Source organism: Arthrobotrys flagrans, assembly GCF_004000055.1.
Source record: "Arthrobotrys flagrans strain CBS H-5679 chromosome Unknown unitig_0, whole genome shotgun sequence".
In the NCBI taxonomy this organism is placed as follows: Eukaryota; Fungi; Ascomycota; class Orbiliomycetes; order Orbiliales; family Orbiliaceae; genus Arthrobotrys; species Arthrobotrys flagrans.
Window position 1 is genome coordinate 6,168,014 of NW_027137550.1, and position 27,367 is coordinate 6,195,380.

The 27,367-nt window shown below is 49.4% G+C and overlaps 6 protein-coding genes across 6 annotated transcripts; 3 read left to right on the forward strand and 3 right to left on the reverse strand.

Moving 5' to 3' along the window:
* Window positions 1-1,943: 1,943 nt before the first annotated feature.
* On the forward strand, window positions 1,944-3,836 carry DFL_004829 (uncharacterized protein; the record flags this gene model as incomplete). The annotated part of the gene is made up of 5 exons (XM_067633990.1): window positions 1,944-2,078; window positions 2,304-2,405; window positions 2,672-2,961; window positions 3,042-3,156; window positions 3,471-3,836. 5 exons carry the CDS (start codon window positions 1,944-1,946, stop codon window positions 3,834-3,836), a joined length of 1,008 nt encoding a protein of 335 aa, XP_067492104.1.
* A 2,721-nt stretch (window positions 3,837-6,557) lies between these two features.
* DFL_004830 (uncharacterized protein) lies at window positions 6,558-9,306 on the reverse strand (the record flags this gene model as incomplete). Its single annotated transcript, XM_067633992.1, has 6 exons — window positions 6,558-6,953; window positions 7,019-7,666; window positions 7,728-7,823; window positions 8,007-8,376; window positions 8,529-8,578; window positions 9,274-9,306. 6 exons carry the CDS (start codon window positions 9,304-9,306, stop codon window positions 6,558-6,560), a joined length of 1,593 nt encoding a protein of 530 aa, XP_067492105.1.
* A 4,479-nt stretch (window positions 9,307-13,785) lies between these two features.
* On the reverse strand, window positions 13,786-16,388 carry DFL_004831 (uncharacterized protein; the record flags this gene model as incomplete). Its single annotated transcript, XM_067633993.1, has 7 exons — window positions 13,786-13,799; window positions 13,926-13,985; window positions 14,084-14,783; window positions 14,894-14,995; window positions 15,100-15,132; window positions 15,343-15,485; window positions 15,617-16,388. The coding sequence occupies 7 exons, from the start codon at window positions 16,386-16,388 to the stop codon at window positions 13,786-13,788; spliced, it is 1,824 nt and encodes a 607-aa protein (XP_067492106.1).
* Window positions 16,389-17,832: 1,444 nt separating this feature from the next.
* Window positions 17,833-20,583, reverse strand: DFL_004832 (uncharacterized protein; the record flags this gene model as incomplete). Its single annotated transcript, XM_067633994.1, has 2 exons — window positions 17,833-18,105; window positions 18,175-20,583. 2 exons carry the CDS (start codon window positions 20,581-20,583, stop codon window positions 17,833-17,835), a joined length of 2,682 nt encoding a protein of 893 aa, XP_067492107.1.
* A 604-nt stretch (window positions 20,584-21,187) lies between these two features.
* DFL_004833 (uncharacterized protein) lies at window positions 21,188-23,726 on the forward strand (the record flags this gene model as incomplete). The annotated part of the gene is made up of 4 exons (XM_067633995.1): window positions 21,188-21,290; window positions 21,347-23,106; window positions 23,167-23,422; window positions 23,488-23,726. 4 exons carry the CDS (start codon window positions 21,188-21,190, stop codon window positions 23,724-23,726), a joined length of 2,358 nt encoding a protein of 785 aa, XP_067492108.1.
* A 1,084-nt stretch (window positions 23,727-24,810) lies between these two features.
* DFL_004834 (uncharacterized protein) lies at window positions 24,811-27,262 on the forward strand (the record flags this gene model as incomplete). The annotated part of the gene is made up of 4 exons (XM_067633996.1): window positions 24,811-25,315; window positions 25,462-26,345; window positions 26,401-27,098; window positions 27,157-27,262. 4 exons carry the CDS (start codon window positions 24,811-24,813, stop codon window positions 27,260-27,262), a joined length of 2,193 nt encoding a protein of 730 aa, XP_067492109.1.
* Between the last annotated feature and the right edge of the window lie 105 nt (window positions 27,263-27,367).

The window sequence follows — 27,367 nt, forward strand, 5'->3', positions numbered from 1 at the left end:
AATGCTCCCAATCAGAATATATTTCCAAGGTCGAAGGGGGATTCCGTATGGCGAATCCCGTTCTTTGTAGCCGCTTCTCGACTCGTGATCCTGTGTATAACATACTAACGCCGCTCAGACCATAATCGTCAATACTTCCTTAACTAACTTAGACCTTAAACTGGTCTACTTGGTACGGCTGCTTGAAGACATTCTTATTGTATAGGTCATATCCTTGTGCTTTGCTGCAGGTCTAGGCCAGGTGCCTTTTCGATACATTACCGCCGTTCTAACAAGGACTTTGCAGCTCCCTTGCATTAAACGGGAACGAATTTAGGCTTTCAGACTTGAGGCTTGGGGTTTTTTATGACATGATGTTGGTGTTTAAACATGCCGTCTCCAGTCAGTAACTTTGGAATCCGTCAATTATAGAGTAGTTAGACCCCGGGCCGGAGTGTAATATTCTATCCCACGATCCAGGGGAACACCTATAGAAAAAACAAATATATCAAACCATGAGAAAAAAAAAACGTGCGTGGCTATTATCCAAGCCCCACACTGGGAAATCGAAAATGGAAACAAGGGAGTCGACCTTTTTTTTTTGGCGAAAATTAAAAAGAAGAAAAGGTTTTGAAGGGTGAAAAGAAAAAGTGGATATAGCCAGATCAAGGTCCATGCTGGATAGAAAAGCCACTGGATGTTACGGATGCCCCGGCATGGAATGACAGTGGTTCGGGGGGCCGCGAAAACGAAAAAACATATATATTTTGGGCAAAAAAGCATCCGCGGGAAGTGAACAGATTACTTTTTTAATTGGAAGGACACTGTGATTGGCAGGAGCTTTTGAACATCTGTATGAAATATTCAGTTCGCGAGCGGGTTTCATGGAAATTGGTAAGTTTTTTTTCATTATTGGGATCCCGACGGTCTGGATATGCCCGTCGCATTGGGCGTGAGGTTTTTTGGCCCCGGGTGTTTCCCCTCCAAGCTTCCCCCCCACACTTTTAGAAACGATCACGGGCTTCCCATTCCCTCACCCCCTCCAAATAAAGTGTGAGAGACGAGCTTTATCTCCTTTAAGACAACCCTTGAAGCCAGGCACTCTCGACCCGTGTTGTCAACCTGAGGCTTGGTCCGAGCGAATGGCAGATGAACGGTTCCCGTTATCCAAAATTATAGAACTTGTCATTTCATTCAATTAACCATATAAGAAGATATTAGATCTCACCTTTCAAATCTTACGAAGGCTTGAAAAAAAAAATTCGACGCCGGAAAAAGCCTTTTCATCACATCTTTAACCCTGTTAGAAAATCCAATATTTGCAATTTTAATAAAAGAAGAATCTGACGGGCTGGTAGTTGCGACTTTGAATCATATGTAACCGTACCGCATGTGCATGGGCGTGTGAGAATATCGAACATCTAGTTGGTTGGACCAAAGATATCCTCCCAAGCCCTGTAGTAAGCTCAAATATGATACAAATTTAAACGTTATCATCGTGAACATAAACTCCGCGAAAGGGAGAGGTGTGAAAAATAGCCATGTCGGAAATGGATGAACATTTGTCTCGTGTTTTTTCAATTCGGTAGCCGATAGGAATTTTGAACCGAGGGTACAAAGCCGAAGTGGCTGTCACGTCAGCTGGGTATTTTCTTGTCCGAAGCGCCATACGTAGCAAATGGTTTAGCAGTAAGGCGACACCTTCCCCAATTGCCGTTGTGGAAGGGCGGGAAAGAAAAGGTTAAACTTTAGAGAAAACCTCCATTCGGTTGTTGACAGGTTTTCTAATCGTATTGGCATATCACTTCTTGTTCTAACCTCAACGGATATACAGTACAATAACCCGATATAATTTTGGATCAATTGGGGCTGCAGATTTGGCCCGTCCCCAATTTCAATCACTTCGACCGGATCTGCCTTGCTTTGGATAAAACAGAAAGCGGAAAGAAAAGAAAAGAATAAAAATGGCTCCTCCCGCTACATTTGTAGAATCGATGGCTCTGCAGGAGGTTATGATATCATCACCGCCGGATATTAAGCCCACGTCGAGCAATATCAATAACGCAGCAACAGGAGGCAGGAGGGTGTTTAAATCAACTGTATGTTTCAATCTTTCCCTCCTCCTAACCCTCTCTTTTGGAAAGAAACCCCCTGCCACTATTCCTGCGGGCAACAATCGTTGGCTTCGGTGTCACCGAAGCCTAACAAAAAGGAAAAGGAACTTTGGCTGGGCTGGGGGTGTTCCTGGGAAAACTGCGGGGCGGTCTGGCCAATATCACTAACACTCGTGTACTCTTTTTTGTTCGCATTGAACAAAACAACAGGGACCTGCTTTCGTACCGATATATGGAGTTTATGGGGGTCATCTGCTGGGTCAATCGGCGTATGCGGCATACAAGACTGTTGATAAGTCGTTTTACTGCCATGTACGTTCCACCCTCCCGCTTGCCCCAAACTTCTGTTTTAAAACATTCAAATTGGAAGAAAGTCGGAATGAGAAAAAGGGCGGTTCTTGCTTATCGTCGTACAACACATTTGCACAACCAAATCCAACATTCCGCGCTCCTGTGCACTGTGACCCCTCCGATTTCCGTATTTTGCCCGTAGACCCTTCTTATTCTAGCTTCAAAAGAAAACTCGCGATATGATATGATATAATAACACACAATCCAATATTCCTTACAAACTACAGAGCATAACCGGCCACTTCCTCGTAGGCGGAAAGCCCAAAGTACCGTTTATATACACCGTAGAAACCCTCCGACAGGGGAAAACATATTGCACAAGAAATGTCCTGGTCAGACAACCAAGTCCCACGGACCCTCGTCCGCTCGATTCGGAAGTCATATTCGTCGCCACTGCATCCTTCAAAACTGTGGAACCACGCGGACTGGAAAGTCAAGTTCCGCCGCCGAAGGAGTTGAAGCAGTGGGTATCGAATCCGAGAGGGCGTGAGATTGCTCCGGCGGTCGATGTTCCTAGGTATGAACGCTATTCCGGCCTGAAACGCAACTTCTGCGGATGGTTACGCTCTAATACAGTGGAACAATGAAAAACAATAGCTGGATCGAGTTCACAAAGCATAAAGGCATGCGACCATTCTACACAGCCGTCGATCTTAGGAAGGTCGATGTGGAAGAAGAGAATAGATCGAGACCTCTGCACGAGCATCGAAAGGTATGTTGACGTAACGCAGTATACGCAGTATTCCACTACAAGACTATAACTGCGGAATCCTTGTATCAGTTGTTTTAAAAAGTCTAACCCAATATTTCGCAATAAAATCCAGGTACAAATATACAAGCCCGTAGGCCCATTCCCTTCGGAGGAACAGTCATGTTTAAGTATATGTACCCACATCGTAAGTGCTATCCCCTTTCCCTTCTTCTTCCTTCGATATATATGCAGATTGCCACCTTTTTCACCCCCACAAACCCGTGCCTCTCGAATCACCCTCGAACATGACAAAATCTGAGACACAAAAAACATAGTACGCATCCGACAGAAACGGCATGTTCGCCGTCACGGGACCCCACAACGCCAGCGACAATATAATCCACACAGGCTCTCTCTCGCACACCCTCATTTTCCACGCCAACCCCGACAAACTCCTCTTCTCGAATACCAATGAAGATGACGATCCGTCATCATGGATTATATTAGAACAACTCGGCGATAGCGCGAGTGAAGGGCGCGGGTTGATTAGGTCGAGGATATGGAGCGCAGATGGGACATTACTAGCGAGTGTCATGCAAGACGCCTTGATCCGCGTAAGAGTCGACAACGGCGAGAAATGGGCTGGGAAGATTGATAAGCGGAAACCAACGTTTTCAGAGTCACTGAAGGGCATGTTGTAATATTTGAAGAAGCAAGTGTGGATATGTTAATCTCGGGTACGGGATCGCCGGTTAACGAAGGGAGGAGTGTGTATACATGGCCTCCATTTGGCATCTTTACCTAAGCGCCCTACTAATTTTAACGTCGTATTCAAGATAAAGATGAAAGTGGTGTCTCAGTAAGACTAGCAAACATTGCGAGACATTGGCATTTGTTAACAGGCTATCAACACTGTGTGTATACGAGGCAGTGCGTCTATAAAGATTTATTCTGAAATACCTCGTATCTGCCAACACCGTGACGATTAATCAACTGGTCGGTCTAGAATTCGAGACTACAAGGCTAATAGGCATGTTCCTAACTACATGACATCTCAGCTGCAAGACAAACCGTCGTCCAATACCTTAAAATTTAAGTATAATCCAATCCCGCACGTAAAAGTTCAGGTCCCAAATTAGTCTTCATACGATGGCGCCTATCTAATTCGCCCAATGCGGCAAACACCAAAAACGTAGATCAAAAATCGATCGCCGCACGAGGCCAGCATGCGGCGCATCTATAGGAAGATCGCTTCCAACACGGTTACATTGTTGTATTTTTGGTACAGGTAATGATCATCTCCCTCTGCATTGATCGTAACCGCGATGTTTGTAGTTCCGATATACAGTTTGCGATTTGTCTATACAAGGACTTGGACGCAATAGCTATCGGAAGGCCTAGAATGTTTAGGAACGACTGGTTGGCAGCAAGAGTCCGTGGCACCATTCGTTCCATCCAATTGATGGTCTCGATCACATTTCATCTTCACTGGTGAACATACCGCATTAACGGACATGCATAGCTTGGCTTTCAGGTTCGCGGAGGAGAGCATGGTATATATATAGCTCGATATCTAAAAATCGGAAGCGGGAAAAAATCCTCACATCCGACCAATCATCATTCGCATTGGAAAACATCCAATCGCTTGAGCCTCTATATGAAATTATACAATCCCTCGTGAATCATAAAAAGTGGCGCGAAAAACTCCGTAAGATTTCTGAAACCAGTACTATGGTATTCCGATATTTCCAAATTTCCAGCTTCCTGTGCCGGGGCTAGCTAACAGCCCGCGATATCTTAAAAAAAGTGATGCAGAGTGACAGGATCCTATCACATCTACAAACTGATCGTTGGAGATATCCGATTCGCTAGGCAACTGAGGTCTCGTGGCTCCTTTTCTTTTCCCACAAAGCGGCTTCGGATAGTATTGGTTCGGGAACCATGGTACGAAGGAAAACCCATTCCCGTCGGACTGGAAGGTCCATTAGGCAAGGATACACGTGTACTGGAGCTGCAGATGTTATATTCTGCCCCCCAGGAGCTCCTGGGCTTTTTGAGAGTTGGGTAATATAATTGTGTTCTTCTCGGTGTTCAAACGGATTAGATGGAATTGAAACCGGCATCGGGGTATCCAATCGGATATGCATCCGCATTATAAACTACAAGCAATAGCTTTGGCGGAAACAACATTGTTAATATGATAGCCATTTGTAATAGAACGCAGCCAAAAAGGGCTGCCCGTAAGGGTATATAGGATTAAAACGTAGAAAATACGCCGGAATAATGGAAATATATGTATATCTTATGAAATGAAAATGCATTACTTCGCTAACTTCATACGAATAGAAACGAGAAAGGCAAAGGCTCCTGGGATATCATAATCAAGCAGGGTACCTACTCGGACAAGCATAAGAGTTTTAATTCAAGACGAATGAAGAATAGGAGGAACGAGAAGAAATAATTATAATGGAATAGAATAGAATACTGTACGCTAACGTTTCATTTGACCGTGGTGATTATGGCCACCCTAGGAGCCATGGACAGAGGAAATAACAAAGAGAGTATAGAGTTTTAGAGAAAGAGGAAGAGGGGGTTTAAAAAACCGATACGGTATATGCATGCTTGCCCTGCTACTCAAAGACAATAAAAGGGGGGGGGGGGGTAGGATTTAGGAGAGAAGCTTGAAAGGACACACATAGTTAATATTAACAGTTTGAAAAGGGTAGAGTAAAGGCAGTAGTCGCAGTAATAGAAGAGAACAGTTGGTAAAGGGAGCTCGTAGGGAGCCCCTGGAACAGTAAAGGACAGGAAAAAGCCTCTCTTCTTTTTTTTATAGAAAAACAATCAAAAATTCATTTTGGTTTCATGCAATGGACGGCCGTTAGTAAGAGATAGAAAGAAAAGGAGAATGCATCTCTTCACACGCATCTTCGAGGCAAGGAAAAAGATAACACCGTTGTCCATAATGAAAGGCAGTTTGGGAATAAACGTAATGAACCCACGATATGAAATTTTGTAACGCTATTAAAAAGTAAGAGAAAAGGAAAAAGGAAATCTGTAAAAAAAGAAGGAAAACCTAGGACATATGCCGTCATTTTGATTTTAGCCTCGCCGTTGTCATTGCGTCCGCCGTAACGTCCCATACAGATGCAAATGCCTGTAATAGAAAAGGAAATAAAAGGAAAAACAGCATTTTGATAATAACATTTGCCCGCGGAGAGAAACAGAAAAGCAGAGCGTAAAAAACTAAGCTCATGTAACAGTTTTGTCCTTCGCTAAGAAATTAACCCGTTATATACTGACTTCGTTGTTCAGCTTCGAATAAGTGTTTATCGTGGAAGTAAAAAGAGGTTGAGTTGTTGGTCGATGCACAATCACAAGCTGCCTTCATGATCGAAAATTGATTCAAGAACGTCAGCAAGTTATTGCTGCTGCTGCTGAGGCTGTTGGAAGCCGGATTGTTGGAACCCGTTGCCGGTGAATCCCCCTTGTCCGGAGTTGTTGTTGTTCCAACCTTGTTGATTTCCAGCTTGACCGCCGCCGGCTTGCCCACGACCGAAACCTTGCTGATTGTATCCTTGTGGAGGGCCATGAGGGCTGTTAAAACCTTGGTTGTTGCCATCCATCCAACGACCCTGGGATGGGGAAGTTGGATGAGCGCTAGCCGAATTTGGTCCACCTTGAGGGCTCATGGGGCCGCCTGGCCCACCGTACTGTGGGAAGTTGCTGAACGGCGAGTTAGGAAATTGAGGGGTCTGCGGACCTCCCTGAGGTGAGTACCCGTCAAATTGTCCGGTTGGTGGACGGTCCTTACCCCACTATTCATATCCTCAATTTGTTAGCATTGAAAGCTCAGGGACAGGGACGGTTAAATTTTACATACACTGCACTTCAGCGGCCTCCCGTTGACGTTGTACCCACTAAGTTGACAAATCGCCATGGCTGCGTTTTCGTGCGTGTCCATCTTGATGAAAGCGAACCCTCTATCGGCCTGGAAACGGGTCTCAACAATGTACCCGAAGTTCTGGAAGAGGGGAACGAGATCGTTCTGAGTGGTATATGGGGTCAGGTTTCCAACGTAGACGGTAGTTTGCCATTGTGGGGTTTGTTGAACAATCATGTCGTAACTCTGAATGCCATGAGTGGGGAAGTGGTGGTGACCGAAGGGAGTAGTGGGTGTCATTCCCATCTGGGCCATCTGACTCTGTTGGGAAATTGATGGTTGGCCCTTCTGGTTGGCCCAGTTGCACCTGATAGCACGAGATCCCAACCATTCTCCATCCATCGACGACAAAGCCTTTTCGGCATCAGAGCGTTCACGGTAGGCAACAAAGCCATATCCACGAGATCGACCAGTTTTCATATCCCACATGACGCGGGCTTCAGAAATGGTACCAAAGCCTGTGAAAGCTTGTTGGAGAAGCTCATCGTTGACCTCATTGGACAAGTCTCCAACGAAAATATGGAAATGATGGGACGTATCCTCCTTCGCAGCCTGGCTAGACTGGTACGCCCAGTTGACTCTTATTTCCTATAATTTACCGCGTTTTAGCCGTCAAATTTGGTAGTGGTGGGCGCGAAGTGTGACATACAGACTGGTGTACACGACGACCGTTCAAGGTCTGCATAGCCCGCTCGGCTGCACCAGGGTCATCGTACTCCACGAATCCATAATTGAATCCCTTTGCCTGCAAGAAAATATGTTAGCACTGTTGTCATCGTCAAGTTGATACAGGGCGCTGATGTCGCCCAATGGCCGATAAGTTCAGGGCATTGATCCCGTGACAGCTGTTCCACAGACTAATCTGGAGGAGCGCTTTGAAACACCCAATTGCCAATCCATCATAACTATAAGTGCGCGCGGTTCTTACGTTCTTGTCTGGTATTATTTTTACGCTGACGACGTGACCGGTTGTCTCGAAGATCTGACGAAGGATATCGTCTGTGACACGGGGGTCCAACCCCCCAACGTAGAGGGCACGCTTGTTAGGTTCTGGGGCAGCTCGGCGAACGAAACCACCAGCAGAGGTGGGGGAAGTGACAGATGCCGACATGGGCGACGTGATCGCGGTAGGGATTGGGTTGGTGTTTTGAGGGATGATAACTGGTGGCAAGGAAGGAGGTCCCATTGGCGGACCTCCCTGATTCTGATTCCCAGAACCATCAAAGGCGCCCGAAGGGAGTTGGGCGACGTTTGGATTTGAGTCTGCCATTGGTGACGGATATCTGAGGGGATGGAGCCTGCAAGAGAGTAGGGATATAAAGCGAATAAGCAATTGCTGAATATCAAGTTTGAAAGTTCGCAAACTAGGAATTGGATAGAACCGAACAAATACATCAAGGACATATTTGACGGTAAGGCCAATGGATCTGATGGAAATAGAATAGCTTACCTGAGATATCGAGGTGTATTGTTTGGTGGAGAGAGGTGTTGGTTGAATGTCTATCCGTGAGGCCCTACTCCGCACACGCTTTAGGAAACCGAACTGGCTAGGGATATGTATGGTATGGCGTCCGTTCGGAAGGAGGGGAAGCGGGAACGGGAGAAATACGCACTTTTACGTAGAGAAAAAAAAAAAGTAACGACGAAGCAGAAAAGAAAAGAACGGAAGGATAGGAAACCGAAGGTGACGATGCAGAGAAAACAGTGAAGTAGTAAAAGAAAGGGTGGTCGTGTCGTTCGTTCGTTAGGGACGCTGTTACAAGAGCCAAGCAAAACGTTAGAACCAAAGCACTAGACCAAGCAAGTACAGTACACCCCAGCAGTAGTGGTACAGCAGGAGCTAAAAGTAGAGAGGAAAAAAAAAAGGGAAGGCCAGGAAGGGAGCAGCAGCAGCGGCAACGGTAACAGCAGAAGAAGAGGAATTAAGAGGAGTAGGAACAGCAGAAGGAGTAGGGATAAGGGAGGGATAAGGGTATCATGGGAAGGGAAGCGAAACCAATGAACTATCAGACGGTATTGGTGCGTATGTACTGCGGAGGCCTGGTCTCGTCTGGTTGAGGAAGAAGAGGAGGGATATGGTGAGAAGCTAGAAAGCTGGGAAGGGGAAGAAGGGGAGGGGGGAAAGCGAGCAGCAGAAGCAACGGCAAACAGCAGGGATGATGGGGAGAGCAACTGAGCAAGTTCAAACTAAGTACTTTAACCAAGTACCTCGCGCAGGTAGACACCATAAGGTAGGTAGGCAGTAGGTAGGTAGATGGGTAGATGACTTAAGTAGGTATCAGGAACTTACTGTGATGTAGCTTAGAGATGGAAGCAGCAACGGGAGCAGTGGTTAGTTATTAAGGGCTAGAGCAATGAAAGGACTAGGAGAATTAGAAGGAGATGGATATAGAGGGAATGCGAGATGAAAAATGATGAAGTCGAAGGGAAAGGACGATGGAGAGGAAGGAGATGGTGATGATGAAGGTGAAGGTAGGTGAGAGGGAAGGAAGAGAGAGAAGGAGGGAAGGGTAGGTACGAAGGTAAAATCTATAGAAGGTAAGAGGGCAAGAGTGAAGTCTTTTTTGTTTGGTTCGTGATAGTGACGGTGTGAATGCGCAGCGAGGTGAAAGAAAATAAACTATTTGTGGTGAGCGTCCGAGTTGTGCTACTTTGACTTCAACTCCACGATGGTGCTGGTGGAGATACCGTCGATAGTATAACAGTAGTAGCAGTAGTACTAACCGTAGCAGCTTAAGGGAGAGGAGAATTGAAGTTGCAAGTCTGATCAAACCCAACCCTTCAATCAATTGCAATTCCGATCGAATCAAATCAGTCAGAAACAAGTCCAAAGTCCAATGGTAACGTTTGAACGATATATTCGGACCTTCTTGGGTACCTCTCGCAGGGACGTCGGAACCTCGCTACGTCCCAATCGTCGTTCTCCGCCGCTAAGCTATTCGTCTCGCTCGAGCTAAACCACTTAGTCTGAAGGGAAGATGCAGTGCTCACAAGCCGGCTCCTCTTGGGTCTAGTCTGACCCCGTCTGACATTGTATCCCCAAAACAAGAACAAACTAACCTCCCAACTAACGTTGCTAACCTGATAAGCGTAGGACTCGACCCTCTCAAAGCTAATCGAGTCGTCGATACTATTAACATTTCTACTACAGATACCAAAGCAGCCTCTAGGCAGGTCTGGGTATCATCAAACTCCAACCTAGGCGCCTTTGGCATCGTACATAGCATACGCACGGTCAAGGTTAACTAGGTTCCTGGTCAAGGTTTGGGGTTCGTATGTAACAGGGAAGTTCAACAGTTTCTTCTTCTTCTTTTTTTTTTTTTAACCACTATCAAACCAAGAGCAGGTACATCTGTGCGTGTACGTGTGTTTGTACCTGCTAGTATACGGTCGACGTAGGTATGTATAACTCAGGGTTATCGAAAGGTTGAGGTACCTCGAGCCTCTAGCCTGCCTGCCTGCATAGTCGCACAGCTAAGGCCGCTGGACGACAGGGCTAGGGTCAAGCTGCAGAAGCCGGACAGTACTAGGCTCCAAACCAATAGGTGTGTTGCCTCATAAGCATAAATGCTATTGCATGCGACTATACTATCCTCCCAATTGCTCCTGAACTGACTTACTGGTACTCTGATAATTGATCGATTACCAACCACGCTTCAGACCGCGCGAGGTATCAAATGCGGAGATATTTGTTCCACGTCTGCAACAGTAGAAGGAAAAGAAAAAAAGAAAAAAAAAAGGATTACGTACTAGAAGAGGAGGCGTCGGTCCCATGTAAGGTTTGATAGCTAAGCTACTACTTACATTGAACTACTCAGAGCTAGTAGCTAGCTAGCATGCTCACATGTTGGCTGCTTGGTATCCCCAAGCTCAAAACCCCCTCACCAATACGTCGTCGGTATATCATCACCAATCTCTGCTTGAAAGGTACCTCGTCGCGCCGGTTATTTCGATCGTGCCTAGTCGTCCGAGAAGGAAAGAAAAGGAAAGAAAGGAAAGAAAAAAGGGAACTTGTTTGAGAAGGTTTTTTTTCTTCTTCCCACCTTGTCCGGCACTGCATTGCATTGAGTGCGATCCTGCAACAGGAAAAATGATGGATGCACAGGGAGCTCAAAAGTGGGGTATTCCTCAAGGTCGGTTTTCTCCTCGCTCTTCTGACTAAACGAGACTCTGCATCATTCAGGGTACCGTGGCCCAAGCTGCCGGTTCCGAGATTTTAACCTTCTTCTGCATCTGAAATTCGAGTACAACCCTCATGCATAACTCCCCGTTGAATAAAAAAAAAAGGAACCGTCTACCAAGTGCCGTCAGTCCGTCAAAGAGTGGGGGACGCTACTGACATACATACTATCCAGGATCGGAGGGAAAAAAAAAAAAAAAGATCCCATTACAAAACCGCAAAAGTAAAAACCACACCATTTCATCACCACCAGGACTATAACGTATGACTGACTTTTTTTTTTGACATGATACCCAAAACCTAGGCTAGGTATTAGGGCTGAATTTAGAACGTCAAGAATCGTTGGACAAGCGAGGTTTGGGGTCTTTTTTGGAGGAAATACATCCAAACAACCTTGTCAACAAATCGGGGTGAAACAGACGTCGGATGATGCAAAGGCAAGTTCCGATCCGGACGGGAATAAGTATGTGATTGTGTTTTCGCCTAGTTTTTTCTGGTGACACTATCAAAAAAAAACCCCCCGGTCTTCTGCGAAAGCTTATGATCCATATGAAATCATGATCACTATCTCGATCGATATCAGCGTTAGAACGGATTATCAGTGTTCCGATTCCCACATGCCCGCTGTGCGCAGGGCAAAAAGTATTGCCCGTCAGAGACATTTTCGTCTCCCCTTTTCACGACAGCGATCGTGACGAGTTAGCGATTAGCATCAATGGAGACGTGAACTGACATCCCATTGGCGGGATATCACGAACAACAGCTGCACACGCAGAGCTGGTCACAAACACTTCAAAAAAAAAAAAAAAAAAAAGGACCACCCCTCGTGATTTGAATCAAGATTTGCGAAAAACAAAAGAAATAAACTCTCTTGATGATTCTTTCGATTATCACAGCATGTGGAGTTCATTCTCTGTCACGGTCTACGAATGAGAGGGAATGACACGGACAGACGTTGCGACCCTATTTGTTGATGGTAAGACAAAACGTCTCCGGACTAGCACCATTGACCAGCCAGATTCAAAGTGTCCTTGCATTTGGGCATGAGTGACGAACCATCCCTTTTTTTTTTCCCTTTGATCCCCTTGTCAATCGGGTTTTCGCTGACAACTTTGCCGCAAGAAATACTGAGTCTGGAACACCGTCAACAGAAGATACTTGAAGGTACATGTATGTATACACAAGCATATCCAACAGGAAAAGGGTCCCCCGGTTCGCCAATCCCCCTGCACCAGTAAGACAAAAAAAAAAACTGCGAGCTTGTCAGGACGGGCACCCTGGCTTCGGTTACCGGCGCTGGTTCCACAGCTTCGCCCAGAAACTTACCACAAAGCCAACACATATTCGCCACTCAAGGTTTCCCATGCAGATTCCGCCCCCAAGAAAAACTGTATCGACGAATACCAACTTTTGGGAACCGATAGATCCCTAGTCACCAGATCCCTCAATACTTATCCTTACATTTGCATAACTCACCTGACCTACCCGGCTCCAGCGGGAAATCCCAGAATATTTCCGAACGAGGAACCTGCATCGAGAGGGAGCTCTACAGACAATCCCAACCGCCAGGTGCCCTCTACAGACACTAACCCATTTACGTCCAAGATGCCTCTCTCTCCTGCAAATGGTCTCGGACGGGTCTTCCTAGCGGATATTCCTTTCGCCAGGCTCTGCTTTGTTTTTTTTTTTTTTTTTTTTCAAATCGGCATGTCGTTCCAAAAACTTCTCTTTGGTCGGAAGAGGCAAGTAGGTCAATTCCAACAACAATCGACTGTTACACAGAGCAAAAAAAAAAGCTTAAGCTTAAACACCCCTCGCGGCTCCCGCGCGGCTACTACCCCCCAAAATGGCACGAGGCGACCTCCAAACGACTCAAGAGCTCTAATACGTATATCATTTTGGGGGCCATTTCAACTTCCATTAGCACTCGGTATTTCAGATCTATATCCGCCTCCCGGATAAATATTCTTCCGCCCTTGCATATCCGGCCGGGAAACACCCAGACCCTGACCCTGTTTGTCCGTTCCGAGATTTATATATCATTCTTCGGCATGAATAAAAAAAATTACAACTTTCGAATCATTTTTGAAATTCTTTGGCTTCATCACCTAATCTATTGTATTGGAAATTTTTCTCTGGAAGGAAAAGAGGGATATTAGAGATAAAACGTAAGCGTTCAAACCGTACCGACGACCGATAATCAACGACCGACACATTATAATTGTAAAGATACCCCAAAGGAAAATAAATAATTAAAGGAGCCGAAAGAAGGGGAGCCAAGGAAGAAAAAGAAAGACCATTGCCTTAACTCCAGCAATTATTCCTTTCTATAAAATTGATTTGTTTTGTCCCTTATACCTTTTGTTCTTTCAAACGAAAGAAGATACTGACAGGACAGGGCAGAATTGATTCCTACGGATAGAATAACAGGGAAGAGAAGAATATAATAAAAGCAAAAGAGGGCCGCATAGGAAACGGACGAAAGGATAGAGTCGAAGCCCAACCACACAGCAGTGAGGCAACACAATTACTCTCGACTCACTATCACGCCACAGACAAACCGACGTTAGCCAAACCTGCACATCTCCAAAATATGGAGAACAACGACCTCGCTATCCAGGACGAAAGGAAAAGGGATGCAGGAGGGGAGAAAAATTTTGCACTTACCATCTCTACCGAACGCCTTCGTCTTCAACCAATCCGTAAGCACCAGTATTCGGTTTCTCACTAAAAGAGGAAAAGCCGATTAGCCACCATCCGTCCCAAGCTTAGGATTCACGATCCTTTTTTATATATCCAATGGAAGGGGAATATGATATGCTCACAGCTAAACACCATCGAAACGTACGCACTCCTCCAAAACAAGTACGTCAACTCGCCACCCGTAGCCGACGAAATAGCCCCTCCGAACCAATTAAGATCCGCCACCGCCCTATCCGCACCAATGTACGCTAACGAACCCTGATGTGAATACTGGAACGGCGACAACTGCTTAACCTTTGACAAACTCCGACCTTTGGCATTAATCTCCGCCGTCAACAGTGTTTTCTCAGCCTCATCCGTCGATGCCTGCAACCGAGCATCCAGACTCCTCAGTTCCTCCTCCACAGCCTGCGTTTTCGCCATGGAGTTGAACAACCTGGCAAGGAAATTGCCCTGTTGGGAAGCCACCTGCGCTGTTGGTGCATATTTGGTAGCACTGCAATCACCGAGGGCCCAGATACCGTCGGTACCGTCGACGACAAGGTAGTCGTTGACCGCCAGGCCACGTCTCGAGTTCTTCTGCGCGGGGACCTGGCTCATCAGGTCTCGGACTACGCCGCGGACGGCGTTTCCGGTCGCCCAGACGAGGAGACCATAGTTAATGCTTTCCTTAACTTTGCTGCCGTCGGGTTGGGTAGCTTCGACTTCGATGCTCTTGTCGGTCACCTTCTTGACCATGGTCTTGGTTCGGACGCTGATGTTCTCATCTTTAAATGTCTTTTCGGTGTAATCGATCAAGGCTTTCGAGAACATGGGCAAGACCTGAAGAAAGAGCGTGGGCAGGGGGTTAGCTATCACCTTTCGACGAGGAACACGATGTCATGCCCGGGAGCCAGCAGGGAAGGGGAGGGAAAAGTTCGGGAAATCCTCACATTGGGCAATGCCTCCACCAAGGTCACCTTGAACCTGTCGGTAATATCAGGAACCCATTTTCGAAGGTCCTCCTCGAAGAAATCTTGAAGTTCTGCCGCAAACTAAAAAAACCAACAGGGATGTTCGGTTAGCCTTAAAAAGCTTAGGCGCCATAGCTTCTTCTTCACATGAAGAAAGATAGCAAAAGAAAGAGGGAACGACGAACCTCAATACCAGTCGGACCTCCACCAACGACAACCTATTTCCATTCGCAGGTTTCCCAATGGTTAGCTCGGCTATAATCCTAGTCGGGTGAATTCGGACCACTCCCCAAAAACTCATCGGAACAAAAAAAAAACAGCACACAGCTAGGGAAGACCCGGTGGACCGGTACTTCCGTATGTCGCTGCCCAAAAGAAGGAACCGGACCAAAAGGGAAAATGGAAGGGAGGAAAAAAGAAAAACGTACCATATGCAACAACCTGTCCTTCTCTTCTTCCGTCTGATCCTTGAACGTCGCAGTCTCGATACAATCCATTACTTTCTTCCGAATCTGCTGAGCATCTCCAATCTCTTTCAGAAAGCACGCATTCTCTCTAACCCCGGGAATACCTATTTTCCGATAAAAATTATTAGCTTATCATGCATGTTTTTTTTCACATGGATGCATACCTCCCAACCAATCGGAAGCAACCAAAAAGGCACAAGATGATAATCGACGATAAAAATTAAAAAAAACTCACCAAAGGTCGCATTCTCAGCACCCACGCCGACAACAAGGTAATCGAACGGCACCTCCGTCTCAGACACGTTACCCTTGACGTCCGAAAAATCATTGATCTTAACCACCCTCCTATCGACATCAATCTTTGTCGCCTCGGCTTCGTAATACTTCACCGCTCTTTTCTTATGGCGGATGATATGCCTAAGAGGTTCCATGATACTTCGGTGTTCGATCGTCCCCGTCGTACAACTTGGCAATAGCGGGGTGAACAGGAAGAAGTTTCGAGGCGAGATGACGATAACGTTGTAGTCCTCGGTGTCTAGCTTTTTGAGGAGGGAGACGGACCCCCATCCGCTACCGAGGATCACGAGGGTTTTCTTGGTGGGGTCGAGGGGTAGCTGTTCGGGTGGGTGTTTGGAGTCGTAGATGTGGTAGGTGAGGTAGGCGGCGCCGCCGAGGGTGGAGAGCCAGGTGAGGCGCCAAAGGAAGCGGAGGACGCGGAATCGCTGTTTCTTGGGGATGGGGGTGGAAACGGTGGCGGTTGCGGATGAGGATTCATTTTTGGGTTCCGCGATGTTTGATATTTGGCGGCGGGGCTGCTGTCGGAGAGCCGAAGACGATGCAGTAGATTGGCGGGGTTTGAGGGATCGGTGGAGGGAGGTTGAGAATTGAGATGTCCGGTGAGGCCGTAATAGGAGGCATCCGGAAGGATTTGTGCGTATTGTGGATTGGAGGATAGAGCGGCGGGATGAAGCTGCAGCAATGGCAGCAGGAGGGGTGCGAAGCACCATTGTGATGTTATTGCCGGGCTAGCTTTGAGGTAAGAGCGAGGTGATGATAAAAAAAAGATGGTGAATTTGAAGGTGAAGGCCTCGAAGTTTCCGAACTGAAGATTTTGAAATCGAATGCCGGAGCGGGAAAGGGTTTATACGGAAAAGAAGAGACAGAGAGCTCCTGTCTTGTCTTTCGATGACACCAACCAACTTTTTTTATTTTCTTTTTTTATTTATTTATTTACCAAACTCGACTTTTTTATTTTCTGCGTTGCATATAAAAATCCCAGCAGGGACAGAACTTCGATGTTGGAAAAATGACGACGATAAGCTTATTCCAATCAAGCTTCGACTTCCGTCCGGGTTCCAATTCCAGTATCAAGATAAAATTGCGGAGAGAGGACAGATCCAAAGTGAACGAGACTGGCACCTACCTTCCGACGACAAGGTACTATCGACGAGTTTTGCCAACGGAGGAAAGGAAGCTTCTTTTTTTCTTTTCGGAGGAGGGTTTATTTATACAACCCCTTCGATGCCAACCAGCTGCTTCGGAAATATGGGTGGGATGTGATAAGGGAGAGCAAAGATACGTCAGGGCCAACCGTACGCTAGACCGTGTTGATCCAGCTTTACCTCAACCTGCAGTTTTCTCGGATCAATTATTCTTCTGGCAAACCCCCAATCCCACGGTATGCGCATGGATGTCTGGCTTGTGTCTGGCGCTAGAACGCCGATGGCGAAACTCGAAAAAAAAAAAAATTCACAAGCTAGAAGGCCCAATCCGGTCTCAGGTTAGGTCGGCGGGCATACGGGATTGGCGATTCCAAAGTTGCCCATTGCCCGAGAAAACAAATTTAATCGCGCAGTCCGTTGGGGAAGAATGAGTGATTCGCAATGCTCCCAAACGCCCTCCCCCCTTCTTCTCGATTGTTCTTCTTTTTTTATTCAATCGTTGTCAAAAAAATAGTATAATGAAAAAAAAGAGGGGCGAAGGAAAATAACTTCGGCGTCCAGGATGACCCTCGAGACGAGGCGAGTTCCGACTGGTGCGGCTCCCAAACCGGTATCGTCAAAAAAACCTCGAGACCGTGCGATATCGCTGATCGAATTGCAAACCCCCCAAAATTCGAGATGCCCCCGAGCCGGATCCTATGATTTTTTAAGCTTATATTTTATTAATAATAAATTTTAGCCCGTGGCTTGTAATTGAGAAATTGGGTACAATTGAGCGTCCGTATCATCATCACCCGCCGGTGGGTACGGACTATAAAAAACAGAGTCGAACGCCGCTTCGTTCTACATGTTGTTATGAACAGAACAAAGAAACCGCCCACCGAGTGGTGTGGAGAGTTCGTAAAAAACACACGGACGCCAAACAATCACCTGGTAATCATCATGAAATCGCAAACCGTGAAGGAAAAACAAATGCATGGTCCCTAAGAAAAATACTCTCCCCACGTGATCACGAGTACGCATACTTCTTTAACTTTGAAGATCCGTCCCCCTCCTCCAGATCATCTTCGTTCGAAAACGAAGCGGCGGCAGCCTTACCCGCATTTGATGTCGGTGGTGCAGCCGCCGCCCGAACCGCTGCCTCGGCAGACGTCAAGCTATTGTAGAACACCCGGACCTTCTCATGCGCCATTACCTTCTTCGCATCGAACCCCGTAACCTGCAGGCCTTCTTGCGTCGTCGCGCGGCTGAGCGCGACGTACGCCTGCCCCTTCTCGAACACCTGTTCACCCCGCGTTAGCCCCCCGTTCGTGCGTAGTAAAGTGAAAAGTAAACGTGAGCCGAAACATACCTTGTTCAAATCCACCTTGACCCGATCCAACGTCTGCCCCTGCGCCTTGTGGATCGACAACGCCCACGCCAAAATCAACGGCACCTGCTTCCTCGAAGCTTGCACCTCCCCCGTCGGCAACTCAAACTTCCACGACTCGGGCAACATCAACGTCCTCCTCTGCGTTCCATCCGCGATACTCCACTGCACCAACGGGTACTTCTTCGTCGTATTCGTCCGACTCTGTTCGTTCGCCCATCTCTCGTACATCGCCGTATCCCCGAGACCCTTCTCCCCTTGGGAGCCAAGAAGCAGGTCTTCACCACCGGGAAGCTCGTCTTGTACCAGAGCGTACGTCTTTTCGCTCATAAACCCGACGACGCGGCCGAGGGATCCGTTGACCAGTGTTTCGTCCATATTCTTGACCAACATGACCTGCGCACCCTGCTTCAACTCCAGGACCTGCGGTGCCATGCAGTTGGACAGTAATTTCTCCCGTTGCTGTTGATCCAATACCGCGGACTCGTCGGAGGCGGAGAAAGTATACAGCTCGCCGGGTAACCCTCGTAACTGTTTGTTATTGGCGTTGTCGACTTCCTTTCGGGTCGGGAAGAGCTCGGTAGCTTGCAAACCGTCGTCGAACTCGAGGTCACGGCTGAGTTTCTTAAAGTTGGCAATGGACGCGAGACTCAACGTCCCCAATCGCATCTCGTTAAGCATGCCTGCGAAGACGGGGTCCTTCTGTCTGAATATGTGGGTGAGCAAGATCGTGTGGTCGACGCAGTTGCTCCAAGTGTTAGCCTCGAAGGCAAATTTGGCCGCCTTGCCGTTGTCCGGGACCGGAGGCAATTGGAAAAAGTCACCGGTGACGACCAACTGAATCCCACCGAACGGTCTGCCCTTGTTCTTCAAGATTCTGGCCACGCCTTCCAACTTGTCGAAGAGGTCACCGTCCACCATACTGACCTCATCGATGATGAGAACCTTGGCACGCGACCACCTCTGCTTTGATTTTGGAACACGACGGATCTTCTTGACGAGTTGTTCGACGGACTCCCTGCCCAGCCCGATACCCGAGAAAGAGTGCAAGGTGACACCTCCGATGTTACAAGCCGCCAACCCGGTGGACGCCGTGATGGCGACCGAATCGTAGCTCTTGTGCTTCTTCCTGAGTCCCGTGATGATTTCTCTCAAAAGGACCGATTTACCCGTACCGGCCGAGCCCGTAAAGAATACGCTCTTGCCTTCGTTCACAACCATATCCAAGACATGGACTTGTTCGTTGCTCAAATAGTGTCGAGTAGGTTTGGTACCACGTAGGGTCGTGCTCTGCTGACCACCGAGGCTGGATGTCGATATGGCACGCTTCTGTTGTTGAAGCTTACCTTTGAGATCGATTTTCGCCGCTTTGACAGCTGAGGCGGTTTTGTCCCACGGGGCGGTTTTGACGGGCTGCGGGGTTTCGACCGACTTTGGTGGTTCGGATGGGAGTATGGCAGCGAGTTCGGCCTCCTGCTGTTCAGTTTTCCAGGGGAGGGTACGTCGTTTCTTGGGAGCGGGCCCGGCCGGTTTTGGGACATCCTGTTCGACTTTCGGCGTGAGTTCGAATTGTTTCTTCCACATATCGGCGGAATCGGATGGTGGGGATTTCGGTCTCGAGGTTACGTTTCGAGGGACCGGAGCCGACAGGGGTGGTTTAGCAGAGGTCAAGCCGGCTTCGAGGAGGTCCATATCATCGAATTCGAAATCATCTTCGTCCCAACAGTTGACAGCATTCTTGAGAGCATCTTCGGCTGTCCGGGGGGCCTTATTATCGTCGAATCTCGTGGATGGCTCTTCGGAGAATGAATTTTCGGATTGAAATGCCTGACGGAGGGCTTCCTGGGAACCGGCCGGTCGCTTGCCCAGAGAAGAACGTTGGACGGCAGGTTTCGAAGGAACGTTGGCAGGTGGTGGTGCACGGGAGGATAGGGAGTTTACGTTGGAGGAGGAGAGGAGTTTGCCCGGACCCGGTCTGTTCGGAAGGCCCGGACGACCGACGAGACCCGGACGTTGGATCGGCTTGTTCGAGAAGGAGAGGGTGGCTTGTTTTGGAGCGTTTTGGCCGGAATTACCACCGCTACCGTTATTATTGAGAATACTACCACCGCCACGACCGCCGTTGTTTCGGTTGAACATGGCCGGCAGGAGGTACTCCGAGGAGGAGAAGAAGCCGTAGAGAAGCGATGGTGTCGATCGCTGCGATAATGGTGATGGTGATGGTGATAGAGGTATAGGTGGAGGTGATGAGGATGGGAGAAGGGTGGTGGTAGCGATGGTGGTAATGTTGTTTTGGTGTTTTGGGGGGGACGCGCTCCGAAAGGGGAATTGAGATTGAAGACCCGCCACCACCCGGACACGACCCAGTCCCAGTCTTGACCCACGCCACATGCACTTCTATCCCGTCCGGATGCACGATATTATCGAATGGGCGACAGTAGTAATTTGGTATGAAGGTAAGGAAGAAGAGAGAGAGAGGATAGTAGTAGTAGCAGCATAGTATGGTTCTCGAAGAAAATATTTTCTGCAGCAGAGAAAGAGCTCTCGTCGCGACTCAGAATTTTTTGTGTTTGTTCGGGGACGATACAAACATGCGGTCACGTGGTTGCCCGAGAACCCCCCCGGGGCCCGGAGAGCGCTCTGGATTGGCAGCTCTGATGGTGGGGCAGGGATGGATGCGCTGAGCTTGTCTTCAGCTTCAAACCCGACTCCCTTCATTTCTCTCCCCTTTACCATCATCACCATCATCGGAATAATCACCACTATAATCCTCGCACCTGACCGGTCACCTTTGCTCGCTCCTCCTCGTCTTCACCCCGGCATGTCGGTTTAACCACCTGGCGGGTGTACACGAACTCACCTCGAATAACTCCCTTGCACGATCAATCGATCGCGACCCTTCCGGATACCAAAAAACACCTCATCCGAATCCAATCCGGTACAGACATCGATAAATCTGCACACCTGCATCCATCCGTCCTGATTGCAATCTGCGATGAGTTTCTTCGGTTACACCGTGCGTGTGACCCTCACGGCCGGTCCTATCATCCAGGGGACCGTCGGTACCCTCGAAGGCTCAAGCCTCACCCTCACCAACGGTATATCTATACCTTGCATATATTTAAAGTAAAACAAGTGCTAATTGATGAGATAGCATTCGATACGATCTCCGGAATCCCCTATCCTTTCTATCAAATCGATGGGAAAGGTATCGGAGAAATCGAAGTCCTCGACGATGGTCCCGGCGATGCTTCTCGGGCAGCTGCCGCTCTTGCACCCACCGATTCCACAAACTATCCTTCCTACCCTCCTCCGCCACCCCAATCTCACCGGCCACCGTTTCCTCCACCGGGGAGCGTGAACCAACCCCGGACACCTTCCTATGGCTTCCCACCGCCTCAGGTTCCCATGCATCCTCAGATGCCTTCGATCCGACCTTCCATTCCACCCCCACCGCCTCAATCCATCCCTCCTCGGTCGCAACCTCAACTTCCAGCGAAGAAGCCGTTCTACGATCCGGCAATTGTATCCGTTGGCCGCCCTCGAGGACCTACCCCGCAATCTCAACCTCAACCGCAACCTTCTCCTCTCAAAGGACAACTCCCACCTCCACCTCCCAGCCTATCTTTCCCGGTCGCTCCGTTGCTACCGGCGGCTTCGCCATCCAAAGGAGTTCAAGCCGCTCCCCCGAATGGTTCGAAACCCCCCTCTGTACCACACGGGAAGGACGATAATAGCAACAACGATAACATCACCACCACAACCGTCACGCGACCTCCCTTCACCACACCCGCTCTCACGTCACCGTTCTCGAAACTCAAGCTAGGGGATGCCGTCGACTCGAGTGCGTTCGAAGAAACCGACGACAGCCAAGCCCCGCACCGACCCAGAAGGCCTCTCGACAACCGACCCAGGAGGGGTAGGAGGGATCCCAACACTGGCAATTTCGTACACCAACCGTCGCAGCACCCCAGGAACAGCGGTAACGCCAACCTGCGAAGGGGCCGCGAGGGTCACCACGGCACGCGTGAGAACAGTGCCTACATTCGTCGTCACAGGTACCAGAACAGCGACGGCTGGGCGACGGAAGATGTCACCGGTATCAAGGACACCGAGTTTGATTTCCAGGGAAACTTGGAACGGTTTGACAAAAAGGCTGTCTTCTCGCAGATCGAGACGGAAGATACGACTGCAATCGAAGATCGCTTGGTATCCTTCAACAAACGTCCCCAAGGGTCGACGGATATCCCGTCCATTCGCAAGAATTTCAAGAATTCGGAGAACGTGCTCGGAACGTACGCGAACGGTGCACCTTTGGCGGACCGGGAGACATGGAACGACAATAGCTTTTTGAAGAAGGGACCGGATTTTGCATCCAGTTCCTCGGACGACGAGGAAGAACCGGGGAGCGGACGCAGCTCGAGAAGGGGGATGACACGACCCGCCAGGCACGGGTCAAAACTCCTCCGAAAAGCCAGCGTCAACGTATCCGGCAGAATATCGCCCAACATCTCCAGCGGCATCGGGTCGGGGGGTGGAAGGGCCGAGCAGCTCGCCAACAGTAGCGATGCAAAGGCCAAACCCATCCTTAGGCTCAAAACATCGTCACGACCCTGTCCTGTCGTTTCGCCTTTGCAAATGTTGGATGTGGAGAGGATTGCGGAGGTGGACTTGGGATTGACGGACGATATGATGTCGGAGAATGCGGGGCGTGGGATCGCACAGGTTGCCATCCAAGCGTTCGGGAAGCGATTGCATAGCGGGAACCATAATTCGTTACCCGTTGTTCTCGTTTTCGCAGGGAACAACAAGAGCGGTGCCAGGGCGGTCGCTGCGGGAAGGCATCTGAAGAACCATCACGTCAGGGTCTTGATTTGCGTTCTGGGACTGGAAAGAGAGGAGGAGTTGCTCGATGTGAGTGCATTTGACCTTCGAAAGCAGTGATGGTGATTTGCTAACCGGTTTACGATGCAGCACCTGCGAAGGCAGATCCAGATCTTTCGCAACGCGGGAGGGAGACTTGCGCATTGGGACGAACTGTCGTACAAGTTGCAGTCGTTGGATTCGCCGCCGGAGCTGATCATCGATGGGTTGCTAGGAATGCACGTTGGGTTTGAGGATCTGAGGTTGCCGGACCAAGCGTCGTTGTTCGAGCTCGTCAAGTTTGCAAACGCGAGCAAAGCTCAGATCATGAGCATCGACGTTCCGTCCGGCATCGACGGGTCGACCGGTGAGCCACCCTGCGATGTTACTTTTTATCGGATTACTCGGCTGACATGTTTGCGTGCGAAACAGGTGAGGTCACAACGTTAGACGACGCGGAGCAATTCTACATCGAAGCGAAGTTCGTGGTTTGCATGGGAGCACCCAAGACCGGCGTCAGAGCTGCATTGCAGACGGTCGGAGCCGGGTGGAATTTACACGTTGTCGATATCGGGATTCCGAATACGGCGTGGAGGAAGTACGGGAGCCGAAGGAGGCACGGGGTGGAGTTTGGAGCCGAGTGGGTTTCTGCGATCGAATATATCCTTTGAGCGGCAACGCACGCGGACGGAGGGTCGATGATACTTTTTGCGGCGGCATGTACGTAAAAATAGGTGTCCATGTTTACGGGGAGGTGCGTACGATCTGGAGCTTTATTTTATGGTCATACACGGCTCCGCATAAGGTTCCGGAGAGGGATTCGATCTGATCAAAACAACAAGAATCGGTACTTGTGTTGCTGTTGTATTCTCCACCTCGACCTTTTTGGGCTCTGATGGCGCCTTTGATTATAATAGAAATGGAAATGGTATCCGGGGCATTTTCCGTAGATACTAATGCTGGGATACCTTTCTTTGCCTGTCCCTTTCGATCCAAGGCCCGACAGGTACCTGGTTGGTACCCAATACCACGGTCCCATCGTATCATGATGTTTGGTCCCAGCCACCGCGCAGTACGGAGAGGAATAGTTATCTGACAGACAACGGCCCCTGGTCAAGTCCCATCTCTCCCCGGCTGGCTTGCGCTATTATCTTAAAAGTCTCGCTTGCTCGCTCTCAAAAAAATCATTGGATCGCTCGTCCCTTGATATTTATATTCGTACGTCCATACTTTACTCTGCTTTGTCCCGAGGGAGCGTTCGTTTGCAATTCGGCGCTGGGTCTTTCCCCCCGGTCGTAGTCGCTGTGCTTCTGCGTCCGTTGGATACATACTTCATAATACATCACATCATACATACGCACGTACGTTACAACGGAATACGCATCCATCTGGAAGTTTGGGACGGAAACAAAGGCCAAAGGTTTGCGATTCTTTCTTTTCTCTGTCCGTATCACCGATTCTGTATTCGTAAGATCTATCGTATCGTCACATTTACATCGCTGGCTGTTTCGAGCCAACGGTTGTACGGTGGTGCTACCTTTCTATCTCTCACCATCGAAGCGAGGGAGCTTGCCTGTTGCTGTGCGGAGTCGACCTCGGGCCACCCCGACCACCACCGATTCCTCCTCCTCCTCATCGCATCCCTCGCCACTCCCTTCGAAGCTCCGAAAACAGCTTCCCACCTTCTCCTCAAGGAAAAAAAAAAAAAAAAAAAAATATCTCCGGAGAAATTTCAACAGCTTCTGCATCATCATAATGGCGCTCTTTGGATCCAGTCCCACAGACGCGTCACCGGTCCGAAATCGCAGCTCCCTCTTCGACGATGACGATGTCGGCCGTGCTTCCGGAAGCAACAACAACGCCACCGACGGCCCCCGCTCCTCCCTCTTCGATGATGGTTTGGGTGGCGGTAGTCCCTGGGGCATGCCTACCCCTCGTTCCAAACGCAGCGGGAGTAACTCCGAAATGATCAGAAATGTCATGAGAGGAGCTACCATTCCCGAAGAATACATCGACCTCTTCGATGAGATCTTAAGCGTCACCGGCGCCGTTACCGTCGGTGCCCTGGAACGTTTGCTCGGGGAGTCGCAGGTCAAAACTTCGGATTGGGATCGGATTTTGGATTTGATCGCTGGGAGGAACAGGGACGATGGGACTGTGATCAACCGGGAGGCATTCAATGTGTTCCTGGCACTCGTGGCGTTGGCCGAAGATGGGGATGAGTACTTGGGATTCGATGCTGTGGACGATCGGAAGAGGAGTTCGTTCTTGCCTTCTTTTCTCACTTCGTTTTCTTCTACCTCTTTTGGTTATTTTTATTTGGATAAAACGGGAGGGAAGGGAAGCTTGGAGGTGGCTCGGGAATGTTGAAATGCTAATATGAGCCGTCCGGGTGTCCTGCTCTAGATCTACCGATCCCCACGATAGCACCGACCAAGCCTGTTCCTCCTCCTCTCGAACAACCACCCGGACGACCCTCACCGTCCGTTCAAGACCGACCCATCCAGACTCCCCCGAGTCCGCCTGTCATGTCCCACAGCGCTCCGAGCCAGGAGGACCCCTGGGGAAGCCCCGAGCTTCACGAAGGCCACAACCATGGTCCCGCGAGCAAGACCAACGGCGCAACCGCCGCTCCTGCTACCTACCCGGACGCACCGGACGTCGGGTCCCTCGAGGCACCATCCTTGTCACCTTCCAGACCATCGTACACCCCTGCGATGACCGAAGCGGACGACCTGCAAGCTTCTTTACGATTACCGCGACAACCCACGATGACGAACGCCTGGGGCCCACCGCCTCAAACCCAGCCCGGCGGCTTCGGGGCACCACCTGGATTCGGAGGGCAGCAAGGGTTCGGCGATCCGACCGACAACGGGTCCGTCGCCGGTAGCAGCCTCCGCCCGACCTTCGGAAGCATCAGAGGTGCCGCATCCGGCGGAGGCAACCGGGTGGAGGAAAACATCACGGTCACCGTCCTCCCCGACAAAGAAGGCATGTTTATGTTCCAACATCGAAACTACCAAGTCGCGAGCGCACGGCGCGGATCCAGGGTTGTCCGGAGGTACAGTGACTTTGTATGGTTGCTCGAGTGTTTGCAGAAACGGTATCCGTTCCGACAGTTACCGCTCATGCCGCCGAAGAGGCTTGCGGTCAACGGACATTATCTGTCTGCCGACACGGCGTTCATCGAGAGGAGACGGAGGGGACTGGCGAGGTTTGCGAACGCGCTCGTTAGGCATCCGGTTTTGAAGGAGGAGACGTTGGTTGTTATGTTTTTGACGGTGCCGACGGTTAGTAATCCATCATCGATGGCAGGTGGACCTCGCTAACAGGGTTTTCGGGTAGGAACTGGCGGTCTGGCGCAAGCAGGCTACGATTTCCGTCCAAGAGGAATTCGCGGACAAACCACTCCCGCCGCACCTGGAAGACTCCCTCCCCGCGGATCTGGAACATACGTTTGAAACCGTGAGGTCGGGAATCCGCCGCTCTTCGGAAACGTACATCGGACTGTGCAACCTTCTCGAGAGGATCGAGAAGAGACATGAGGGTGTTGCGGCGGACTACCGCCGTTTCTCGCAAGCGCTGGAAAGTCTGACGGATACGACCGAGGCGACGTACAAGGTGGATACGTCCGAGGTAGCCCCCTTGAACGATGGATTGGTGGCCGTCGCGAAGCATTTGAATACGGCGCAGAGTATCATGGAAGATGAGATCAAAGCCTGGGATATCGGCGTTCTCGAGGATCTCAAGCGACATCGGGATGCGCTCGTGTCCATGCGAGAGCTGTTCGAGAGGAAGGATAAGTACGCGGGGGATAATATCCCGTATCTCGAGAAGAGGATCAGGACTACGGAGGAAAAATTGAAGGTGACGAGGTTGAAGCCCAAGGAACAGGTCAAGGATGGGGAGATCGAGAAGATGGAGGCGAGCCTTGTGGCCGATCGGGAGAGCATCGTGAGGCAGAGGGCGAGAGGGGTGTTGATCAAGGAGTGCGTGAGGGATGAATTGATTTACTTTCAGGGAAGTCAATATCATGTGTCGAGGTATGTTTCCCTTCCTCTCTTTTCAACGTACGGATGAACACGGCTGACGGAAGTACAGACTGCACCAGGATTGGGCGCAGGAGAGGATCAAGTATGCGGAGCTGTATGCTGATAATTGGAAGAGCCTGGGCCACTCCGTGGATGGGATGCCGCTTGGGGAGTAGAATGCCTCCGAGGCATCTACCCCAGGTCTTTGAAGCGAAAGAGACATTCTAGAATTTTGTCTCTTACGAGGATGGACCTTTTTTCCTTTTTCGGTAGCATACGAG